General features: G+C 44.7%; 1 protein-coding gene across 3 annotated transcripts in view; it reads right to left on the bottom strand.

Annotated features, from left to right (window-relative positions):
• Positions 1–20,525, bottom strand: part of LOC137438748 (CUGBP Elav-like family member 2) — a 34,620-nt gene extending 14,095 nt beyond the window's left edge. For 2 of the 3 annotated variants that reach the window (XM_068134066.2, XM_068134068.2), the window contains exons 1-9: positions 19,781–19,910; positions 16,818–17,088; positions 12,464–12,546; positions 11,206–11,254; positions 10,003–10,134; positions 6,965–7,044; positions 6,334–6,468; positions 435–486; positions 177–305 (exon numbers count right to left, since the gene is read on the bottom strand). In XM_068134066.2, coding sequence (XP_067990167.1) covers positions 177–305; positions 435–486; positions 6,334–6,468; positions 6,965–7,044; positions 10,003–10,134; positions 11,206–11,254; positions 12,464–12,546; positions 16,818–17,067 — 910 coding nt within the window. In that variant the 5' untranslated portion in view covers positions 17,068–17,088; positions 19,781–19,910. Of the gene's footprint in view, positions 1–176; positions 306–434; positions 487–6,333; positions 6,469–6,964; positions 7,045–10,002; positions 10,135–11,205; positions 11,255–12,463; positions 12,547–16,817; positions 17,089–19,780; positions 19,911–20,422 lie in introns of those variants that run through there. The other variant, XM_068134067.2, reaches the window with a different exon arrangement.
• Between the last annotated feature and the right edge of the window lie 565 nt (positions 20,526–21,090).

The following is a 21,090-nucleotide window of genomic DNA, read 5'->3' as shown; positions in this document are numbered from 1 at the left end:
CTGCTCTCAAATGTTGTGTTTGTGTCCTTCCCCCTCTCTCCCCATCTTGTCTACCGCTCCCGATGTTATTTGTTTTATGTGTCTGTTTGTCTTTCTGTGTGATTAATGTTCGCTCTTTCACGAGCCTCGATCTTGTATACAAAAAAAAAAGAAAAAAAAAAGAAAAGGTGGATTACCTTGTTGTCCAGAATAAGGGGATAAGCCAGAAGATCCGGAAGCTTGAGCAAGGGATGACATGTGTCCGCCACTTGAGCCAGCCTGTGCACTTGTCAGGGCTGCAAGAGCTAAGCCGACAGGATTCAGACCTAAAGCAGCAGCATTGAGAGTTAGGGTAGCAAAAGGTAGGAAAGGGTATTATCAATCACCAAAGGGAGCATGTAAAAACGAAAAGAAAGAAAACAATTTTTGGTTTAACCACAAACCAAGAAACTCACCTGGCACTTGCGGCATACCGAGTGCTCCAAGATTTCCGGCTTGTTGTAACAACTAGAACAAGGCAGAGGAGACATGTGATGAATCCGTTAAATGTTACATCACCCAAAGGAAAGCGAAAATATTTTGTTCATGCATAAAAAACCTGGGCAGAGGATGGTAAGGGAAGCGCATTTGTTTAATAATGGTTGATGGCTCCAATAAAGTGAGGAGAAGGGGGAGGGGCACCTGCCAAGTGGGTCCCCTCAACAAATAAGAGCTCCGTAATATGGGACATTCAAAATGACATATGAATGCTAACTAGGCCTTTTGAGAACACACGTGCTTTCATTCAGCAGCTCGCTTCTGCTAGTGCAGGAAAATTTTACTTGCCGTTGCTAACACAAAGTCCAATTTCAAATTGTATTTCAAGCATAATTTTCAGCAATTACACGGAAGAGTGGCAATTTCAAGATGGTTAACCATAATTGTGTTCCTGGATGCAAATCAAACTCTCAAACACAGGAAAAAAAACAAGAAATATCTGTGCATGAGAGGTGTCGAGCTCCTACCATTTCCTGTCGATACAAGTGAGCAGCAAAAACACACAAACAAACTACTCCGTTTTAGCAAGATGCAAAAATCTAGTATAATATCTCTCGTGGCCCTGGCACCAAACAAACAAGATATTTACAACAGCCCTCACAGCTCACCCTCTCCCTCTCCCCTCCGACCACCCCAACATGATCAATCCTCAAAACAAGTCATTTTCTGTGTTTGTTTGTGTGTCTGTGTGAAACACATAAACTGGACCAATTGCCACCAAATTTGATCTCCAGTAGAACATAGGCCACTTTAAAAAAAATTAATTTTGAATGACCATGGCAAATGATATCGCTAAATTAAATTCAAAATTCTATTCTGGCAGTTTGTGGGTGTGGCCTCGACATCATCCGCCCCTCCCACCCCTCCCACATTGCATTTCCAATTCTTTCTGGGCCTCGCATTTCCCTCTCAACTTGGAAACGGCGAGACTTGCGTTGTTTTGTCAAGGTTTTTCCTTTCTGGGGTGAGTTTCATAATTTGTTTTGTTTTGAACACGAGATTAATGGCTGTGGAGATTGGGGAAAGGAAGGGGTCTCCTTTGCATTCTCTTGGGGATGACTTTGTCCAAACATTTTTTGCTGTCAGCGGACCCTACCCTCAGGATTGTGGAATTCAATGATTGTTGGTTGCTTGGGTATGGGAAGCCACACCTTCCTCCCTGGCTCAGCCGCTGCCCCCACCCCCAACCCGGTCACAGTATTCTGGGCTTCCCTGGTGGGTCTCCCACCCAACACCCTTTGCTCAGTGACCCTCCACCCCTCTCACTCCACCCAAGCAAGCAATGGCGAGTACGCTGCTGATAGCAAATATAATCATCTTAAAAGTTGATTTTAAAGTTGCCCTGTACTTTTACATGCCCCAGATATGACCTGCCCATTGGTATTCAGAAGCACCCAAACCAGATATGGTTTCTTCCTTCAACTCTGCTGTGCAGTGGCACACTCAATCTCTCAGGTAATTTTCGAAGTAGTTTTGGCTAGTAGAGCTTCAGGGTCATTTTGGGAAACCATCCTTGGAGCACGCATGAATGATAGCAGTTCACATGCCCCGAAGATCGCTATTTCTCGGGTTTTCTGCAGATGTGCGTCGAGCATTCTGTGGCGGATTATGACAATTTGAAATTCCCTTAATTGATGATTTGGGAAGGGGCTGTTTGACTATGCGTTATAGCACTTGCTCCACATCGAATAAAGTTCAAATGCAGGGGTTGCCAAATTATGAGCGAATAAAATGGTTAATGTTTTTGGGTTGTTCGTCCGTACGTCCATCCTCCCGTACGGGCTAATCCTCGTTTTTCTCAGCAACCACACGTCCGATTGAGATGAAGCTTTCAGAATAGGGGCGACACCGATGTAGAATTAAAAAAAAATTTTTTTTTTGACGTCATAGGTCATGTGGTATGGCAGCCATCTTGGATTAAAGGCAAATAATAAAAAATTATTTCTCGGAAACCGCTGAATGCAAAAGTTTGAAACTTGGCACATTGTCAAGTACTCCCAATGGGGAACAAAAGCATAATAACGACATCATAGGTGAAGTGGTAAACCAGGCGTTAATGTTTTAATTGAATGCCTTATCCTAAAAACCTGAAATTGCATGCACATGATCTATGACCCATTTGTATTGAAATATTAAATTTACGACATCTTAGGTCACATGATAGTCTGTTGGGAGCTGTTGGTGAGGTATGTGGATGGACAAAAGGACCACCGAGGCACTCGGAAACATGGTGGTGGGATGATGAAGTTGGAAAAAGGATTGACGAGAAGAGGAAGAAGTTCAAGGAGTGGCAGAAGGCGAAGGGTATGGGAGCAGAAAAAGCAGAGCATGAAAGTTATAAGGCAGCCAAGAAGGCTGCAAACAAAGAGGTAGCAAAGGCGCAGGAGACATGCAGGAAAATGTTCGGAGAACGCTTGGATTCGGAAGAGGGTCAGAGAGCGGTATTCAGGATTGCAAAGCAGATAGCGAAAGAGAGGTGTGATGTGATGGGGGTGAGTTGCTTGAAGGATGAAGTGGGACAAATCGTCGTGGACCCAGATGGAAAAGATATATGGAAATGCTGTTGAACACAGAGAATGAATGGGATGGCAACATAGAGAGTAACCCAGTTTTCGGACCGGCAGAGAAGATAACTGAGAAGGAAGTTGAGGAAGCGATAAAAGCAATGAAGAGTAGAAAAGCGGGAGGGCCGACGGGAGTTGTGGGAGATATGTTGAAGGCAGCAGGAAGTTGGGGTGTGAAGAGAATGACAGAGATCTGTAATCTGGTGGTGAAAGAAGGCCACATTCCAGTGGATTGGGAAATGAGTACCCTTGTCCCTCTATACAAGGGGAAAGGTGACCCTCTGGAGTGTGGCTCGTACCGAGCGATAACGTTATTGGAGCATGGAATGGAGGTATTGGAAAGGGTGTTGGAGAGGAGGATAAGGAAGAAGGTGAAGATCGACGAAATGCAGTTTGGATTTATGCCAGGAAGAGGAACGATAAACACGCTCTTTATTGTGAGGCAGTTGCAGTACATGGAGAAGAGGAAGAAGTTGTTTCTTGGGTTTGTTGATCTGGAGAAAGCATTCGACAGCAGGGTTCCACGCAAAGTATTGACATGGGCATTGAGGAAGTTAGGAGTGGAGGAATGGTTGATCAGAGTTGTGATGGCAATGTACAAAAGAGCGCGCACAGCTGTAAGGACGAAGGACGGGAACAGTGGTGAGTTTGAGGTGAAGGTGGGAGTGCATCAGGGGTCGGTACTAAGTCCACTACTATTTGTAGCTGTGATGGAGGTGCTGGCTCAGACCGCAAAGGAGGGTTTACCGTGGGAGTTGTTGTATGCAGATGATCTGGTGTTGATTGCGGAAAGCATGGATGGACTGAAGGAAAAGATGAACAAGTGGAAGGAAAGTATGGAGACAAAAGGTCTGAAGGTGAATATAGGAAAGACGAAGGTGATGGTAAGTGGTAAAGCATGTGGTGAGGTGGAAAGAACTGGGAAGTGGCCATGTGCTGTGTGCAGGAAGGGTGTCGGAGTGAACTCCATTCAATGTACAATGTGCGCTGAGTGGGTTCATCAAAAATGTAGTGGTCTGAGGGTCATTAACCAGTGTGGCAGCTACATTCAAATGTAAGGTGTGCACAGAGGGAGCTGCAGATGGAGGAAATGTTGAATTGGATCTTGGAGACGGCGTGAAGCTGGAAGGTGTGAAAACATTTTGCTATCTCGGAGACATGCTGAATGGAGAAGGTGGATCAGACTCGGCAACGGTTGCTCGAGTGAGATGTGCATGGAAGAGGTTTCGGGAACTGAGTGGCGTGCTGATGAGGAGGGGAGTGTCATTGAAGCTGAAGGGAAAGGTGTATGCTGCATGTGTGAGAAGTGTTATGATTTATGGGAGCGAGACATGGGTCATGAATGTAGAGCAGCAACGAAGGCTGGAAAGGGTGGAAATGCGAATGGTTCGGTGGATGTGCGGAGTGTCGCTGAGAGAGAGGAAGACAAATGATGAATTGCGAAAGATGATGGGAATAGAGCCTGTGATTGATGCTGTGAAGAGGAACAGGTTGAGATGGTTTGGTCATGTGTTGAGGAAGGATGAAAGTGACTGGTTGAGAAGAGTGATGGAAATGAATGTAGAAGGAAGTAGAGGACGGGGAAGACCGAGAAAGACTTGGCTAAAGACGGTGGAAGAAGACATGCGGGCAAGGGGGTTAACAAGGAGATGCAGAAAATAGGGCAAAATGGAGAAGATTGTCATGGGGACCGCAAGGCTAACCCCCGCTCTTGCAGGGAAAATGGCCTTAAAATGCATGTTGTTGTTGTGTTTTAGGTCACATGGTTTGGCAGCCATATGGAATTGAAGAAAAGTATTAATTATATATCTGAAACCACTACCCTATCAATGCGAAACTTTACAATTGTCAAACACTATTGTTGCATATAGTTTGAAAATGAAGGCATTGCAAGTCATGTCATGTGGTTTGGCAGCCATCTTGGATAGAAAAACAAAGACAAAACTTCACAAATGAGATCCCCTACCCATACGTATGCAGAGTGTACATTTTTGAGGTCACATGTCACGTGGTTTGGCAGCCATATTAGCTGGAAAGCCAATATTTAAAAAAAATCAAAAAAAAAAAATCCCTTCTCCGAAAACACTTCACCGATCAATGTGAAGCCTGTCCTGTGGTAAAAAAGTGATACTTCAAAACAGCTGAAGGCTGTTTAAACCAAACTTGTTTATTCTTCGGACCGTGAATAAGGGCATCTACCCATTGCCATAGAAGCCTAGTGTTGGGCTAGCGGCTAGGGTGCCAGCTTAGGATCCAAGGATCCTGGGTTCGAATCCCGGTCGATCGCTGAATTAACGCCAGGGGGGTTGACTCAGCCTGTCATCCTTCCGAGGTCGGCAAATTGAGTACCAGTTCACTGGTAATTCCCTGTGTCGTAAAAAGGCGACAACCAGGGTTGGCGGCAGGAAGGGCATCCGGCCGTAAAACATTGCTTCAAAAAGGGGACCAAAAAACAACAAAAACCACGGTCCCCGAAAAAGGCCAACCCCCGCTTTGCGGGGAAAAAATGGCCTCTAAACGGTGGGGTACCCATTGTCATGGCAAGGACTATGTGGAGGCATATTGGCAACACCGTCACATTGCTCGTTTTTTCTTTTTCTTTTTTAAATCGATGTCAGTGGTGTGGTCAATACGCTTCCTCCCACGCTAGATGTCAACCTACCATTACGTTTGATCTCAATTAAATGTCACAAAAAGTCACATGAGAAGGAGTGTGAAAGAAGAGAGATCAGTAGGAGACAGACAACAGACGTTTCCAACTCAAGACATGGTCTGCAAAATTATGTTCCAATTATGCACACGACCTTCAACCTTCAATTATGTTCAACCTGTTGAACCAAAAAAAAAAATGAATCGGTTCAACTTTGTATTACAGTTTGCACTTAGTGTCAAGTTTGATTGAAATCTCTTCAATGGTTCTCAAGTTATCCCGGTAACTAAGATTTTCAATAAAAGGACATGAACTCAAGACCTTATGAACCCAAAACGAATCAACTCATTATATTATTGTAAATAGATGTGCAAAGTTAGGTTAAAATCCCATAATAAAATAAATAAAATGCCGAAAAGGAAGACTTCACCAACTCAAACCCATATAAATGCTTGGGATATTTGGCCAAACCATATTGCGACGACTCGCCATATTTGCTGGAAAACTGTTGCTCAATTGTAGCCGGGGTTAAATCTCTGAAACAAAATTGAGAAAGCAAAATGGTTTGACATCAAAGATTTCAGTGCCCAGACCCAGGCTCACCGAGATGTATTGAGGTGACAGACCAGAGAGTCCAGATCCCCAAGTTTGACCCAGCAAACTCAACTGTTGCATCTTTCTCTGGTGCTTATCCTTCTGCGTATCTGCAAATTTCACCACCAACGGCATTGTGCAACCCTGCAATCATACACATACCATGCAATCAAGCAAATAAGAATAAAATACAAATTATTGACTCTATCCTGGTCTTACCCTTTTACCCCCTCACCTATCTGGCCAAAAACCGCTCCTCAATGCCACACAAAACCTTCATTTTGTTATCAAATCGCTCTAAACTCAGGTCACTTCCAGCCATTCTTCATCATACCCATCTATTCTTCAATTTGGAACAGTTTTCCCCCAAAATATTTCGTCTCACGTTTTTAAAAGACAAAGGAGTTAAAATCTTGTACAGCATCACCACCTCATTTCGAGCTTAGACCCATCCTACACTTTCCACAACTCCTTCACCGTTTCCCTCAAACCCACATTGTGTATGTTGACACTCTGCCCACCCTCCCTCCCCACTAAGACAGAATGGTATGACACCCCGTGGGGAGAAGCAATCGAGAAACAATATCCACCCATCCTTACAACCACCCTCCACCCAAAAAATGAACATGACAGACAGTACCTCCATGGTTTGGGAATGATGAAGGTTTTTGATAGCAGACTGCGCCATACTCCGAGTTGTAAAGGTCACAAAACCACACCCTGGAAAATATACATCATGTAAAGTACATTACCAACCACCCCAATAATCACTCACCACCCACCAACCAACCTAAAACCTAACCTAAAATGTGTGTCTATGGTGAATGAAGAAAAAGACAACTAGAAATTGAATTGGGAAAGTGCAATCAAATATTCCAAAATAAATTAAATACCTCAAAATTAATTATTAGCCCCCATAGTCTGAAACGGGGGCTTACGGATTTGGGTCTCGTCCGTCCATGTGTATGTGTATGTGTATGTGTGTGTGCATCCGCAACCACATCTCGGACATGTATGGACTGATTTTGTTCATACTAGACAGACAATACAAGATTGTATAGATACATATGCACGTCATTTTGTTTTGCAATGCGATCAAATATGGCCGACTGGAAGCCATTTTAGTTATTTTTTAAAAAAAACTTAAAAAAAAACTGATGTTGCACACATCCTCAACCATTTCTCAGACTTGCATTAACCAATCTTGTTCAAACTTGGCACACATAATGAATGATGGCTTACATATGCACATCGTACTTTTTTTTTGAGATCAGATCCAAGATCAGATCCGGACTGATATTTTGTTACTTAAGGGTGTAGTACTGGTGAACAGGTGATTTTTTTTTTTTTTTAGCTGAACAGTTTCCTTATAGTCTTATAAACAAGAACCATGCTATTAGAGGTCATAGAAGTACCCCTAATGATTGTTATCTTTACACGCAATTTACAAGAAATATAATATTTTGCATGAAATTTGTTATAACTTTATTCTTTTGGGCTGAAATTTGGACAGGATATTCAGAATATCACTTCCTTTAAAATGATGAAGGCTTTTGTTTATAGGAGTAGCCATTGTGGATTTATTGAAGGACAACCAAGTTTTATCTGGTAATTGGCATAATTAGCTAATTAGTGAACATTTGACATAATTTCACAAAATCCTCTCATCAGGTAGTAGAGTAACACATGTATAATACATGTACCAAGTTTTGTGTGAAAAGAATGATAGGTGACACAGAAGATAGAAGTAGAAATGTGTTCTTTGTTTTTCCTTGTTTTTTATTGACGGTCTAATTTATGCAAATTATATGCATGTAATATGACAAAGAAGCGTTGAAACTGGTCTGAGTTAAAGCCAAGATTATATCTTTCAAGAAAAACTGAAAATTAGATATTAACTTGACTTTGTTTTTGTGTAAAGGCCTCTCAAAGGTACCTATGTAGTTTTCTCAAATTTTCACCAGTACTACACCCTTAAACGTATCCCCAACCATTTATTGACATGTATGGACCGATTTTGTTCAAACTTAGCACAAAGACAACACACAATAATATATTGTTACGGTTTTTAGAACCTTCACTTTGTAAAATAATAAGCCTTGTAAATAATTCCCTGTAAATATTCCCATTTGGTAAAGGTCAAAGGTCGCACCCTAGTTAGTCCATATTGCAACACGTAGGACACCATAGGACCTTCTTCAGTTATTTCATTAGTATGTGTTTTAGTCAAGGCTCTGTTTCCAATAGTTTGACTCTGCGTTGCATTAATCAAATAACCTAGGCCCCTTGTACAATCCTGTTCATTTTGCGGCTTTACCCTCTCCAAATTGTGTTCCCTTGCTTGCCAGCAGCGTTCGCTGCCTGGCTCAAACGCCATTAACCATGCGGTCAGAGCGGAGAAAAAGGGGGAGGAGTTATCGGAGCGAGGCGTAGCCCTGTTAAGGGCGGGGTCGGTGAGCCCTCGCGACCAACCAGGGCCGAGGCGAGCTTACCGGTGGGTGTGTCCTAAAAGCCCGCGGCTTGATACGCGAGCGCGTGATATAAGCACTCGCGTGGGACTACATACAGAGAGAGTGAGGGAACCGGTCTGCAGACAAGAAGTTGAGCGAGAGAGGGGAGTGAGACAAGAGTGACCGTCAGAGACACGATTCCTCCCCGATATATGAAACCCCCTCCCCGCATGTAAGGTCCGCTCACGCCGACAATACCGCGATAATACCAACCGCGCTGCCTGCCGGGTTTCGCCGCGGGACCGGAGTGGAGCGTGAACTGGGGCCGGAGCCAACGTTAGCCCATCTGCTTGGACCTTCCTCCCTGCCATTCCCCTTTCGTGTAAGTCTGTTTGTGTTGTCCTGGGCATGTTAATTAAGACTGTATAAGCTTGCCCTGTGTCCTTTTGCTCTTCTTCTTGTACATTCTTTGTTTCGTTTCCTCTTTCTTGGGTTATTGTACAGTATAGTAATAAATCATATTTGTTCTTCCTACCTTTTGGTTTCCTCTTATTCGATCGCTTTCGCCTTTTCCTCAATTGAGTACCGGTGGCACGATTTCAGATCCGCTCAGAATCGGGTTAGTCTTTTTGCTGACTGCTCGAATCGCGGATTGCTAAACCGCTCGGCAATTTCCATTTGTCCGTGGTTCGAGCGGAAATTATCTCCCTGCTTTGCGGAGAGATTGGCACGCAGGTATTTGGGAATCCATCTTGACCAATCACCCTGGCCAATCTCGACCGCAAAGGAGCGTATAATTTCCAGGGCTGGGGGGCCGGCCAGTGTAAAAGACAAGGGGATTAACCCCCCCTTGGTAAGGGGAGCGCCGACCCCCCGGATCCGCAACAATATATTTGCAGAAGATCGTTTCGTAATCCAACCAAAGATAGCTGACTGGCGGCCTTCAACTCTGTGCAGGAAAATTACTAAAATCATGGAGGATATGACATTTTATGTTTTTCTCCTTATTCCAATTAAATCACCACTAAACATCCCAGGTAAAAATAAAAAATAAAAAATAAATTAAAAAAACCACTAAACATCCCAGGTAAATCTATGGAAAAGGAAACAAACAAAAGCAATACTTTCCACTTCCCAACACCACAATTGAGGGTGGGGCGGGTGGGGGTCAGGAGTGACTAAACATAACAAAAGTCAGGCATGCTTGCTGGATGGTGCAAAAGCTTACCCCGGCTACTTCCATCAGGCCCGCGTAACACACGACACTCTTCTATCTGTCCAAAAGGTGCGGCCATAAGCCTTAGCTCATCGTCACCGAGAGAACGGCACAGCATTCCCACAAACACCTTTCGGTCTTCCACTGCAGGAGAAAAGCAACTGGGTTAGGCCGAAAAAAAAATATTGCTTCTCTGGTCAGACCAAAGTTCCAGAATTGATGCGGCGATGCGGTTTTTTTTCTTTTCTTTTTCTTGAAAAGCATGGATTGCACATAAAGGTGTTGTTTTTTGTGTCCTCATGCCTTGCAGTCGTCCTCATCTGCCGTGGCGCCATCCAGAGAGAAATTAAAGACAGCCAATGGGACTGGTAGGCCCTTTTGTAAATAATGAACACAAGCTTAAGTTATTTTAAAATGTATTTATTCTGAAAATCATGAAGTTCTTCAAGCATATTATAGACTGCCATTTCGTTCTCGAGATTGCCTCGCCGTACCGTCAAACATTCCAATGCGTCGATCGCGTCAAAACTGCGCATGCGTAAGTGGTCTAACAGGCCGATGGTCTCCCACGATCTCTTCTCCCAGTCCACCAGATTATCACAGACACTTACAACTTCATGACAAACGAGATAGGATCCAGGCCTAACGAACGAGACCACCCGCAGCTCTCTAGGCCTTCTAGTTGCTTCACACGAACCCGACAAAGAACGTCTTCGTTTCAATAAATGGCAATATCCAGCCGATTGGATTCCTGACGGCACGGCACACAAAACCACTCATATCTTTGGAACGACTGGTTGGATTTGGACGATCTAAATGTAGTTTTGTAGGGGAGAACCGTGCGCGAACGTCGATACCAATGGCGACCCTCACAGACCCGTATTTCCCGAGATAGCGCACCGGCCCGGCAACAACAGGTGCGTGCTGTTGTAGGTACCGTTGGAAATTTCAAAAAAAAAAAAAAATTGTTGACGCGCAGGGTCAAAATCGATGCGCGCGCTGACCAGAGACCGGAAATATATTTTTCTCGGCCTTAACATAGCAAGCAGTTTCTCTTTTTTCCACCACAACATAAAGCAACCTAAACATTTGCATGGGAGAAATGACTGGAGAGAACACTAGCGACCCACAGGGTGACAGACACAGGCACAGAGACAGACCATATTACAATACATACAAATGTCTAAAATATTCTACAAAACGAAAGGTTCCCACCGTTTGTCTTTTCACTGTCTGCTGGCTTCATTTGGATAGGATGGTACATCTACAGGAACAGGTGAGGAAACCATTAGAAAGGAATGCGTATGTACACACACATGCACGCACACGATGGTGCACATCAACTTATCATTTAAAAACAAAATTAAACAAAGTGAATACGGTTACCGAGTTCTACATTTCTAAAAACATTTTCAGTCAGCTCAGTCTTTTGGGACTGCTACTGGTAACGTGCAACCCATTTCTATCTGCCGCTTGTCGGGTTGTCGGCGACTAAACCGACACCCCTCACTGGCTTTGCTAGTGGGGAGGGTGACTGACAACCTGCCAGGACTAAAAACAACACCTGCTAAAGGGTGGATGAGCTCCTTTGGGAGCAAACGACCATCCAGTAGGGAGATTGTGTCTCCTTAAAAATATATATATAAAAATACCCATCCAGAATTGACTGGTTTGAGGCAACTCAGGTAGCCGAGAGGGGTAGTGGGACCCTTGATGCAAGGCGGATGAGCTAGTATTAGCTAACGGCAAACACAAAAGTACATGCGTGGGGAAGAGGGTGGGTACAGTGTCGCTAAAGCCATGGAAGGCATGTGTCTCTTCTGGTGGATGACTGCAGTCAAATTATTGTCCAATCACATACACTAAACATGAAAAACTAGGTACACAATTTATTATTTTAAAATGCAAAGCAGGTAAAATGATCGTTTCAGGTCTCATCCTAATGTGCAAGCAGGTTAACTAAACTTATCAACTTCATCCCTATTACTATACGATTCCTACTATAAATAATACATATTATCTTACCGACCTGTCAGGAACCTTAACGGTTAGGGCGGCGGCTTGGGATCCTCGGATCCTGGGTTTGAATCCCGGTGATCGCTGAATTAACGCCAAGGGGGGTTGACTCAGCCTATCATCCTTCCGAGGTCGGCAAATCGAGTACCAGTTCACTGGTAACTCCGTGTTTGTCGCAAGAGGCGACTATAACAGGGTTGACGGCAGGAAGGGCATCCGGCCATAAAACATTGCTTCAAAAAGGGGATCACGGTGCCCGAAAAAGGCCAACCCCTGCTTTGCGGGGAAAAATGGCCTCTAAAGGCGGTTCGTCCTGTCAGGAACCTTCGCTGAACATTTCACCTCGATACATTTCTAACATTTCCACTAGGACATTGATTAAAGGTGAAAGGGGAGGAAATGCATTCACTTAAACCCCCAAATTAACGTTTTCCCCACCACAATACTCCCATCATACCCTGGGGAGAGTTCGGACATTATGAAGAGCATTCTGTGCTTCCAAAGCAGCTCGTCGAGTGTAGTACGTGACAAAGCAGCAACCTGAAGAACAAAAACTCTGTATAAATTTCATTTGTGTCAACTTCAGAGGAAATCACCTGAACCTAATTGCCTAAGTTGTGCCAACTAAAACAAGGCCTGAAAAATAAATAATATTAAAGACAGGCGATGGTGAACTAATAAGCGAAAACTTGATAGTTAAAAGTTAAACATCAATATGCATTCAAAACATTTTCCAAAATGGCGTCGACTCCATTCATAAATAGGATGTTCGACATTTGGCGAGATATGACATTGAAGCAAAAATTTAAATTAGAAGACAACAAAGTAGAACTTTTTTTTGTGAAAGATAAAAACAAATATATGATCTCTGGAAACTGAACAGGTATGCGCACTCACCTCTGTTCTCGGATGGACGTCAAACTGGGTGCCCCATCTGCCAGTACTAGTTTAGTGGACCTTAAATATACCACGGTGTCTTACACGAAGAGTAAGCGAGTTATCGCCGGCACCATGAACAACAACAACAACAACAACAACAACAACAACAACAACAACATGCATTTTAAGGCCATTTTCCCTGCTAGAGCGGGGGTTAGCCTTGCGGTCCCCATGACAATCTTCTCCATTTTGCCCTATTTTCTGCATCTCTCCTTGTTAACCCCCTTGCCCACATTTCTTCTTCCACCATCTTTCGCCAAGTCTTTCTCGGTCTTCCCCGTCCTCTACTTCCTTCTACATTCATTTCCATCACTCTTCTCAACCAGTCACTTTCATTCTTCCTCAACACATGACCAAACCATCTCAACCTGTTGCTCTTCACAGCATCAATCAGAGGCTCTATTCCCATCATTTTTCGCAATTCATCATTTGTCTTCCTTTCTCTCAACGATACTCCGCACATCCATCGAACCATTCGCATTTCCACCCTTTCCAGCCTTCGTTGCTGCTCTGCATTCATGACCCATGTCTCGCTCCCATAAATCATAACACTTCTCACACATGCAGCATACACCTTTCCCTTCAGCTTCAACGACACTCCCCTCCTCATCAGCACGCCACTCAGTTCCCGAAACTTCTTCCATGCACATCTCACTCGAGCAACCGTTGCCGAGTCTGATCCACCTTCTCCATTCAGCATGTTTCCGAGGTAGCAAAATGTTTTCACACCTTCCAGCTTCACGCCGTCTCCAAGATCCAACTCAACATTTCCTCCATATACAGCTCCCTCTGTGCACACCTTACATTTGAATGTAGCTGCCACACTGGTTAATGACCCTCTCAGACCACTACATTTTTGATGAACCCACTCAGCGCACATTGTGCATTGAATGGAGTTCACTCCGACACCCTCCTGCACACAGCACAGGGCCACTTCCCAGTTCTTTCCACCTCACCACATGCTTTACCACTTGCCATCACCTTCGTCTTTCCGATATTCACCTTCAGACCTTTTGTCTCCATACATTCCTTCCACTTGTTCATCTTTTCCTTCAGTCCATCCATACTTTCCGCAATCAACACCAGATCATCTGCATACAACAACTCCCACGGTAAACCCTCCTTTACGTTCTGAGCCAGCACCTCCATCACAGCTACAAATAGTAGTCGACTTAGTACCGACCCCTGATGCACTCCCACCTTCACCTCAAACTCACCACTGTTCCCGTCCTTCGTCCTTACAGCTGTGCGCGCTCTTTTGTACATTGCCATCACTACTCTGATCAACCATTCCTCCACTCCTAAGTTCCTCATTGCCCATGTCAATACTTTGCGTGGAACCCTATCGAATGCTTTCTCCAGATCAACAAACCCAAGAAACAACTTCTTCCTCTTCTCCATGTACTTCTCCTGCAACTGCCTCACAACATGAGCCGGCACCATGAACAGATTATATATTTCTTTCATCTGCAGTCAAACGTCAGACCTGGTTAGCCAGTTCATGAATGTCAAGTCAGAATAATTCCTCGCAGCTGACCCCTCAAGGTGAGAATAATTGGGGCCAATGAACATGAAAGGTTATACATATTAGGAAAATAGAGGAAACATGTGAGAAGAGGTTCTCTCATCAGACCACGCTTCACACCCACCTCAACATTTTAAGGCCTTAATCAGTCGGCAATCAAAGCACCATAAAGTATATCCTGCGTCAGATCAGGATTGTTACCTGAATGGCTCACAGAGCTTCTAAAAGAAGCTGAAAATACTTGGAAAAGCACCTGAGAGGGAGGACTGTACCTCTGCACAATGAAAGACTTGGAGAACTTTCTCACTTTGTCAAATGGGCAGCTGCTCGTACTGCAAACTCCCAACCATGTGGGCTGGTGCAAGACGTGAGTGGATGGGCATTTACCACACCGGTGGATCGCTAACGGTGAATAAACCGTGCATCTGGACTCGGTTCTTCTGGACACCAATGGGAAGGACATATCTGGGGCTTGTGAATGTACTAGGTAAATTTAAAATGATGATATTTGCTAATAATCATTTTGAGACTGTGTGTGGAGGAGGTATTGGAGCTGTGAGGGCTGTTTGAAACACATTTTGTTCTGGTACAAGGCCAAAAGATAAACTAGAGCCAAGTCGGTGGCACGCCATCGCAAATCCCTGCGCTTCCCACCAAAAGCAAAGTTGAAAGATGGCAAAACATTCCACCAGGAATGACCCAATATCAAATCAAACACCAGGTCACAGGTCAATCCAATCATGTCAAAAAATTTCAGTTTTGTCCCCTGTGACCCCAAGTCCTCACTCACTGGGACTTGAGGCAGGTCACACATACAAAAAGCAGGTTGCCCCCCCCCTCCCCCCACCAATGTTGATTGCACATACAAAGTTTCATTTAAAAAAGCGCCCCTAACTGCATTTTTTGCCGTTTTACCTTTTGAAAGGTAACAAATGAAACAAACCACTGAGTGCATCAACAAGTAAGATTTTTTTTACAGCACTCATCTCAGATAGCTAGTTTCACAATTCAAATGCAACACTAACACTGTACCAACAAGTTGCCCATGGCCACAAGGGATTCTAAACTGGGTAGGGATGAAACTGACAAAAATGCAAATAGTGTCTTCTGTCATTGAGGCGGCAAACTTGGAGCAGCAATTCACATTTATTGCCGCATCTAATGCAATTTAAATGCTCCGATGGTGGTGAGATGCTCCATTTCAAGATATTTGTTCGATATATGTAGCTTCTTTGGTGCCTTGGGTCCAGGATGAAAATTGTATTGGCAAAGCCAGTGACCAATATTGCAAAAGAAGAATAGAATGATGAGGGCGTGTTGAAGCCTCCTATTCTTTTTCTCCAAAAATGGTAAAGATATTTGAATGAAACAAAGTGCAGTCAGCACATAAGTTCTTCTCATCAATGGATGCAAATTTTCATTATTTGACACGACATCTCAGTGCTATGTTAGTCAAGATGGCGAAGGGCAGCATGGCATTGTTAGTGCTGTGAAGTGCTGGAGATGAAAGTTGGGATGACCAACTGGAGAGAAGACGGGAGAAGGGAGACGAGGCAAGACTCGACGGGAGAGGAGACGAGAGACGAAACTCAAATGGAGAGGAGACGAGAGACGAAACTCAAATTGAGAGGAGACGAGACTCGATTTGACGGGAGAGGAGACGAGAGACGAAACTCAAATGGAGAGGAGACGAGAGATGAAACTCAAATGGAGGAGACGAGACTCGATTCGATGGGAGAGGAGACGAGAGACGAAACTCAAATGGAGAGGAGACGAGAGACGAAACTCAAATGGAGAGGAGAAGAGACTCGATTCGACGGGAGAGGAGACGAGACGAAACTCAAATGGAGAGGAGACGAGAGACGAGAGACGAGAGTTGGGTGCACCATTGCAATCCTGAGTGTATGACATGGTCAATGGAGTACCACCAAAAAGGATCACCAGCCATGACTTGCCTCCGTTAGATTTGCATCTCTTCCCCAAAACTTAAGAAACACCTTCTTGGAGAACAACTTTCTTCTGACGATGACGTCAAGGGCGCTGTGAAGCACATGGATAGGTCATCAGGACGCTCATTTCTATTGTGATGGCATTACAAAACTACGTTGGTAGAAACGTTACAACCGCAGTTGTGATTATGTTCGAATAAAGATTGATGTTCATATCTGCCTTTGGTTCATTTGAATACCTTTACCTGTTTTAGAGAAAAAGAATATGAGGTATTACTTTTCAACATGAACCTCGTAGATGTAAGGGTCATATCATCCATTCCTTAATTGTATTTACAATTGTAATCCCAACTCCTCACCCTCAACACTCACCGCACCCACCCACAAGATTAACTCACCCTTGCTTTGCGCAGGTTGTCGTGTGCGGTCCCGCAGTATTGATATCTCGTATACCGGTCCAAATGGCTCAAACACTTCATGAAGGTCATCCTCACACATAGCCTTTGGAATTTGACCGACAAACATCTTTATGCAATCAGGGTCTGGATAGCTAGGCCTCAAATTGCTGTCATATTCCCCCAAACTGCTCTCAGAGTCTGCCCCAATGCCCATATCTGCAGATACCACGTGGTCGGCAGAGCCATTCATGTCGCTGGTAAGGGGGGCAACCTGGTGGGATGGAGGGAGTGAAGAAATGAGGTTTGACAGTGAGAAAGAACATTGCATCGAGGTGAGGGCAAGCACATCAAACCAGGAAGAAGTATACAGAGGAGATGAACCCTGATAAGGGAGGAAATGCAAAACCATGAACCAAAAACATGTTGAACCAGTCTACGGAGAAAAGAAACATTCACAGATACAAGGTTTCCTTCAACGTTTGTACAAATCTATATTATTTGAAGTTATAACCTTAACTTATAAGCAATTGACCGATTTTCCAACTGCCCGGATCATCAGTTAGCACAGTTTTTCATTCAGGTTTCGATCCTTTCAGCCCAGAACCTCTCCAAAACAGCGGGTCCACAACCCTGACTGCAGGTTCACTTCAGCAGATCGCTCAACATCAATGGACCGGACCCACAACTCCTTATTCAATGCAATATCCTTATTAAAACTTGTTCAATTATATTTATTACTTTTATTTAAAGTATTACCACAAACTAATAACTTAAATCATAAATCACTTTATATGAATGATTATGTACGAAGCGATAAACACTTTACCTGATAGACATGTCCATTACACAGCAACTCCATCTAACGTTAACATGATGAAAAATACCTTCTCAGCACGTTCCCCAAAATCATCCTTTACTGAACAAATTCTTGCAAATACATAAATACAAATAACACATACACAAGAAAACCTTATGCTCAACAGGCCACAAACCCACAGGGAACAGCACAAAGCACACGCATGTATATTTGGTGATACAAGCGGGAATCGAGAGAGGAACATATTGGTGGAGCAACAACACTTTGAGCAACAGATTGGGGGTGGGAAGAGAGTTAGGGGAAGAGGTGAGAGTGCAGGAGCATTGGAGGTTAGGTGAAAATAGGGGGCAGGGGCTGTAGGAAGTTAAGGGGAAGAGATGGGGTGGTGGGGTGTTACAGGTTAGGGGAAGAGATGGGGTGGTGGGGTATTAGGTTAGGGGAAGGGATGGGGTGGTGGGGTGTTAGGTTAGAGGAAGAGATGGGGTGGTGGGGTGTTAGGTATGGGGAAGAGATGGGGTGGTGGGGTGTTACAGGTTAGGGGAAGAGATGGGGTGGTGGGGTGTTAGGTTAGGGGAAGAGATGGGGTGGTGGGGTGTTAGGTTAGGGGAAGAGATGGGGTGGTGGGGTGTTAGGTATGGGGAAGAGATGGGGTGGTGGGGTGTTAGGTTAGGGGAAGAGATGGGGTGGTGGGGTGTTGCAGGTTAGGGGAAGAGATGGGGTGGTGGGGTGTTGCAGGTTAGGGGAAGAGATGGGGTGGTGGGGTGTTACAGGTTAGGGGAAGAGATGGCATGGTGGGGTGTTGCAGGTATGGGGAAGAGATGGGGTGGTGGGGGGTTACAGGTTAGGGGAAGAGATGGGGTGGTGGGGTGTTACAGGTTAGGGGAAGAGATGGGGTGGTGGGGTGTTGCAGGTTAGGGGAAGAGATGGGGTGGTGGGGTGTTGCAGGTTAGGGGAAGAGATGGGGTGGTGGGGTGTTGCAGGTTAGGGGAAGAGATGGGGTGGTGGGGTGGTGGGGTGTTGCAGGTATGGGGAAGAGATGGGGGTGGTGGGGTGTTGCAGGTATGGGGAAGAGATGGGGTGGTGGGGTGTTACAGGTTAGGGGAAGAGATGGGGTGGTGGGGTGTTACAGGATAGGGGAAGAGATGGGGTGGGGAGGGTGAGTGCTGGAGATTAGGGGAAGGGAGGGTGAGGTAAGAAGAGAGGGTGAGGGAAGAGGGGAGGGTGAGGGAAGAGGGGAGGGTGAGGGAAGAGGGGAGGGTGAGGGGAGAAGGGAGGGTGAGGGGAGAAGGGAGGGTGAGGGGAGAAGGGAGGGTGAGGGGAGAAGGGAGGGTGAGGGGAGAAGGGAGGGTGAGGGGAGAAGGGAGGGTGAGGGGAGAAGGGAGGGTGAGGGGAGAAGGGAGGGTGAGGGAAGAAGGGAGGGTGAGGGAAGAGAAGTCCGAGCATCCTTTTGGTTATAGTACAACAGTGTAATATCTACAAATATACCTGTGCCCCCCCTAACCCCAATAATCCTTTCAATTTCGTGTAATTGTTGTTAGTTCAGGCAACGTGGGAGTGCATGGAAAACGGGAAACAAGGAGGGAGCCAGGGTGGGGACGAAGGGGGTAGTGTGGAGAATGTATATATAAATATATATACATATATAATATATATATATACTCCTATATTCTGTATAAAAAAGGAATACTCGAAGCGATAGCATTCGACTTCTTTGGTGAAAGAACACATACATTGATATAAACGGTGAAGTGGTAACTCCAACAACAACTTTGGGGAGGAAAGAGAAGGGTGGAGGGGAAGGAAAATTATTTAAGGCCGACGACGAGGACGGGCAACGAAGCCCCGTAAGGTTTCAGCACGATTAGATCATTCGTTGGAGACGGTGACCAAGCAACGAACATGGCAGGTAATAACGAAAAACGGGAAAAAACGACAAAAACCGGCAAACTTATTCAACCAACAGTTCAAAATCGAAGATTGACTTCAACGACAGCGGGAAACAAGGCCGAAGGATGAAGAGCAATACCGATAAACCCCACAGCTTCCTTACCAAAGCCATCATATGGGGTTCAAAAGCGGGAGAAAGAAAACAAAAACATAGAAAAGATATGTTATAAACCCAAATGAATCCGCTCCTGTACCTCACCTCAGCTCGACTGTAAACGGTTCTCCAAAACCAAAAGACGAAAACTCTGGAGATTTGCTCGAAGCGCGAGAAAATGGCGCCGGCACGTGGTCAGCTTCCTCCGGTGGTTTTTTTTTTTTTTTCGGTACTCGAACTCCGCCCCCCTCCGCTTTCGGAGAAGAGTCTGCGGTATTAGGCTCGGCCTTACAGGGCAGGTCTTATCTAAAATCGTCAGCCTCGGCATGTGGAAGGAATCGATCTATACAACTAGTTACAGTGGGATTGTTGATCTTCTCGCACAATTTAAAACCGTGAACAATTTCATTATTGAAAAAAAAAAACCCCGCAGTAATGCTGCGCTATATAGATTCTTATAGATCTGAGGATGACCTATCTGTATTGAGTTGATCTGTGTATGCACACAGACTGATTACGTAAAATGCTTCTCCCAGTCCCATCCCTTCTGGCATGGGCTTGGACTGACTGATTGTGAATGCTGGATTTCACACCCATGTAATGAGTTCCCTCACGAGGAACCTTCAAAACAAGAGCAGGCCATTGAGCCCATCAAACCTGTGCAGTGGTTGCCAACCGATGGTTGGTTGTCCGTCCTCTATCTATTTAAATGCTGAGCGTCAAGCAAGGCAACAAAGGGGCACGTGCCTCTTTGGTATGACTCGGCCGGGGTTCGAACCGGTACCTCCCAGAGCGGCCGCTCTACCCCCCTCTAAGGGGGGTCTATGGGGCTGGTCCAGGGGGGTTCGGGGAGGGTCCATGGAAAATTTAATATATAATATAATTTAAAGTATCTGTCGAAAACCATTATTTATTAATCGCACGCATTCTGTGGTGTATTTAATTTACTAGTGTGCCCACTCCCTACGGGAGCGGCAGGAAGGATCACGTTATTATCATTTCTGGGGTATATAGATTACAGTAGATCTGGGCTCATAATGCGCCAAGAAAGTCGAGTTTCCGACCTTTCAATTATTGTTAAACAACATCGGCGACTATATAAAAAGGTAATCAAAGATGTTATCAAATAATCAAAGAGGTTTATAATTTTTTTTACTTCTAGTAGGGATGCCCGACGAAACGCCACAATAAGCTATTTATACACCTTAACACAGTGTTTGTCCCAGGAGGAAAATCCCCTTGGGAAGAGGAGATATCAGTACTAATATTGTTTTGTAATAACTAGTATTATGATGCTGTCAATAATGTTGTTACCCTCGCATGAGGAGAGGGTATTGCATTTGAGTCCGTTTGTTTGTGTATCTGTTTGTGTGTCTGTTTGTTTGTCTGCACATAATAAATATGATTTTCTCTGC

This window comes from Myxine glutinosa, chromosome 13 (assembly GCF_964187855.1).
Source record: "Myxine glutinosa chromosome 13, kmMyxGlut1.1, whole genome shotgun sequence".
Taxonomy (NCBI): Eukaryota; Metazoa; Chordata; class Myxini; order Myxiniformes; family Myxinidae; genus Myxine; species Myxine glutinosa.
This window is presented reverse-complemented; position numbering and strand designations above follow the sequence as displayed.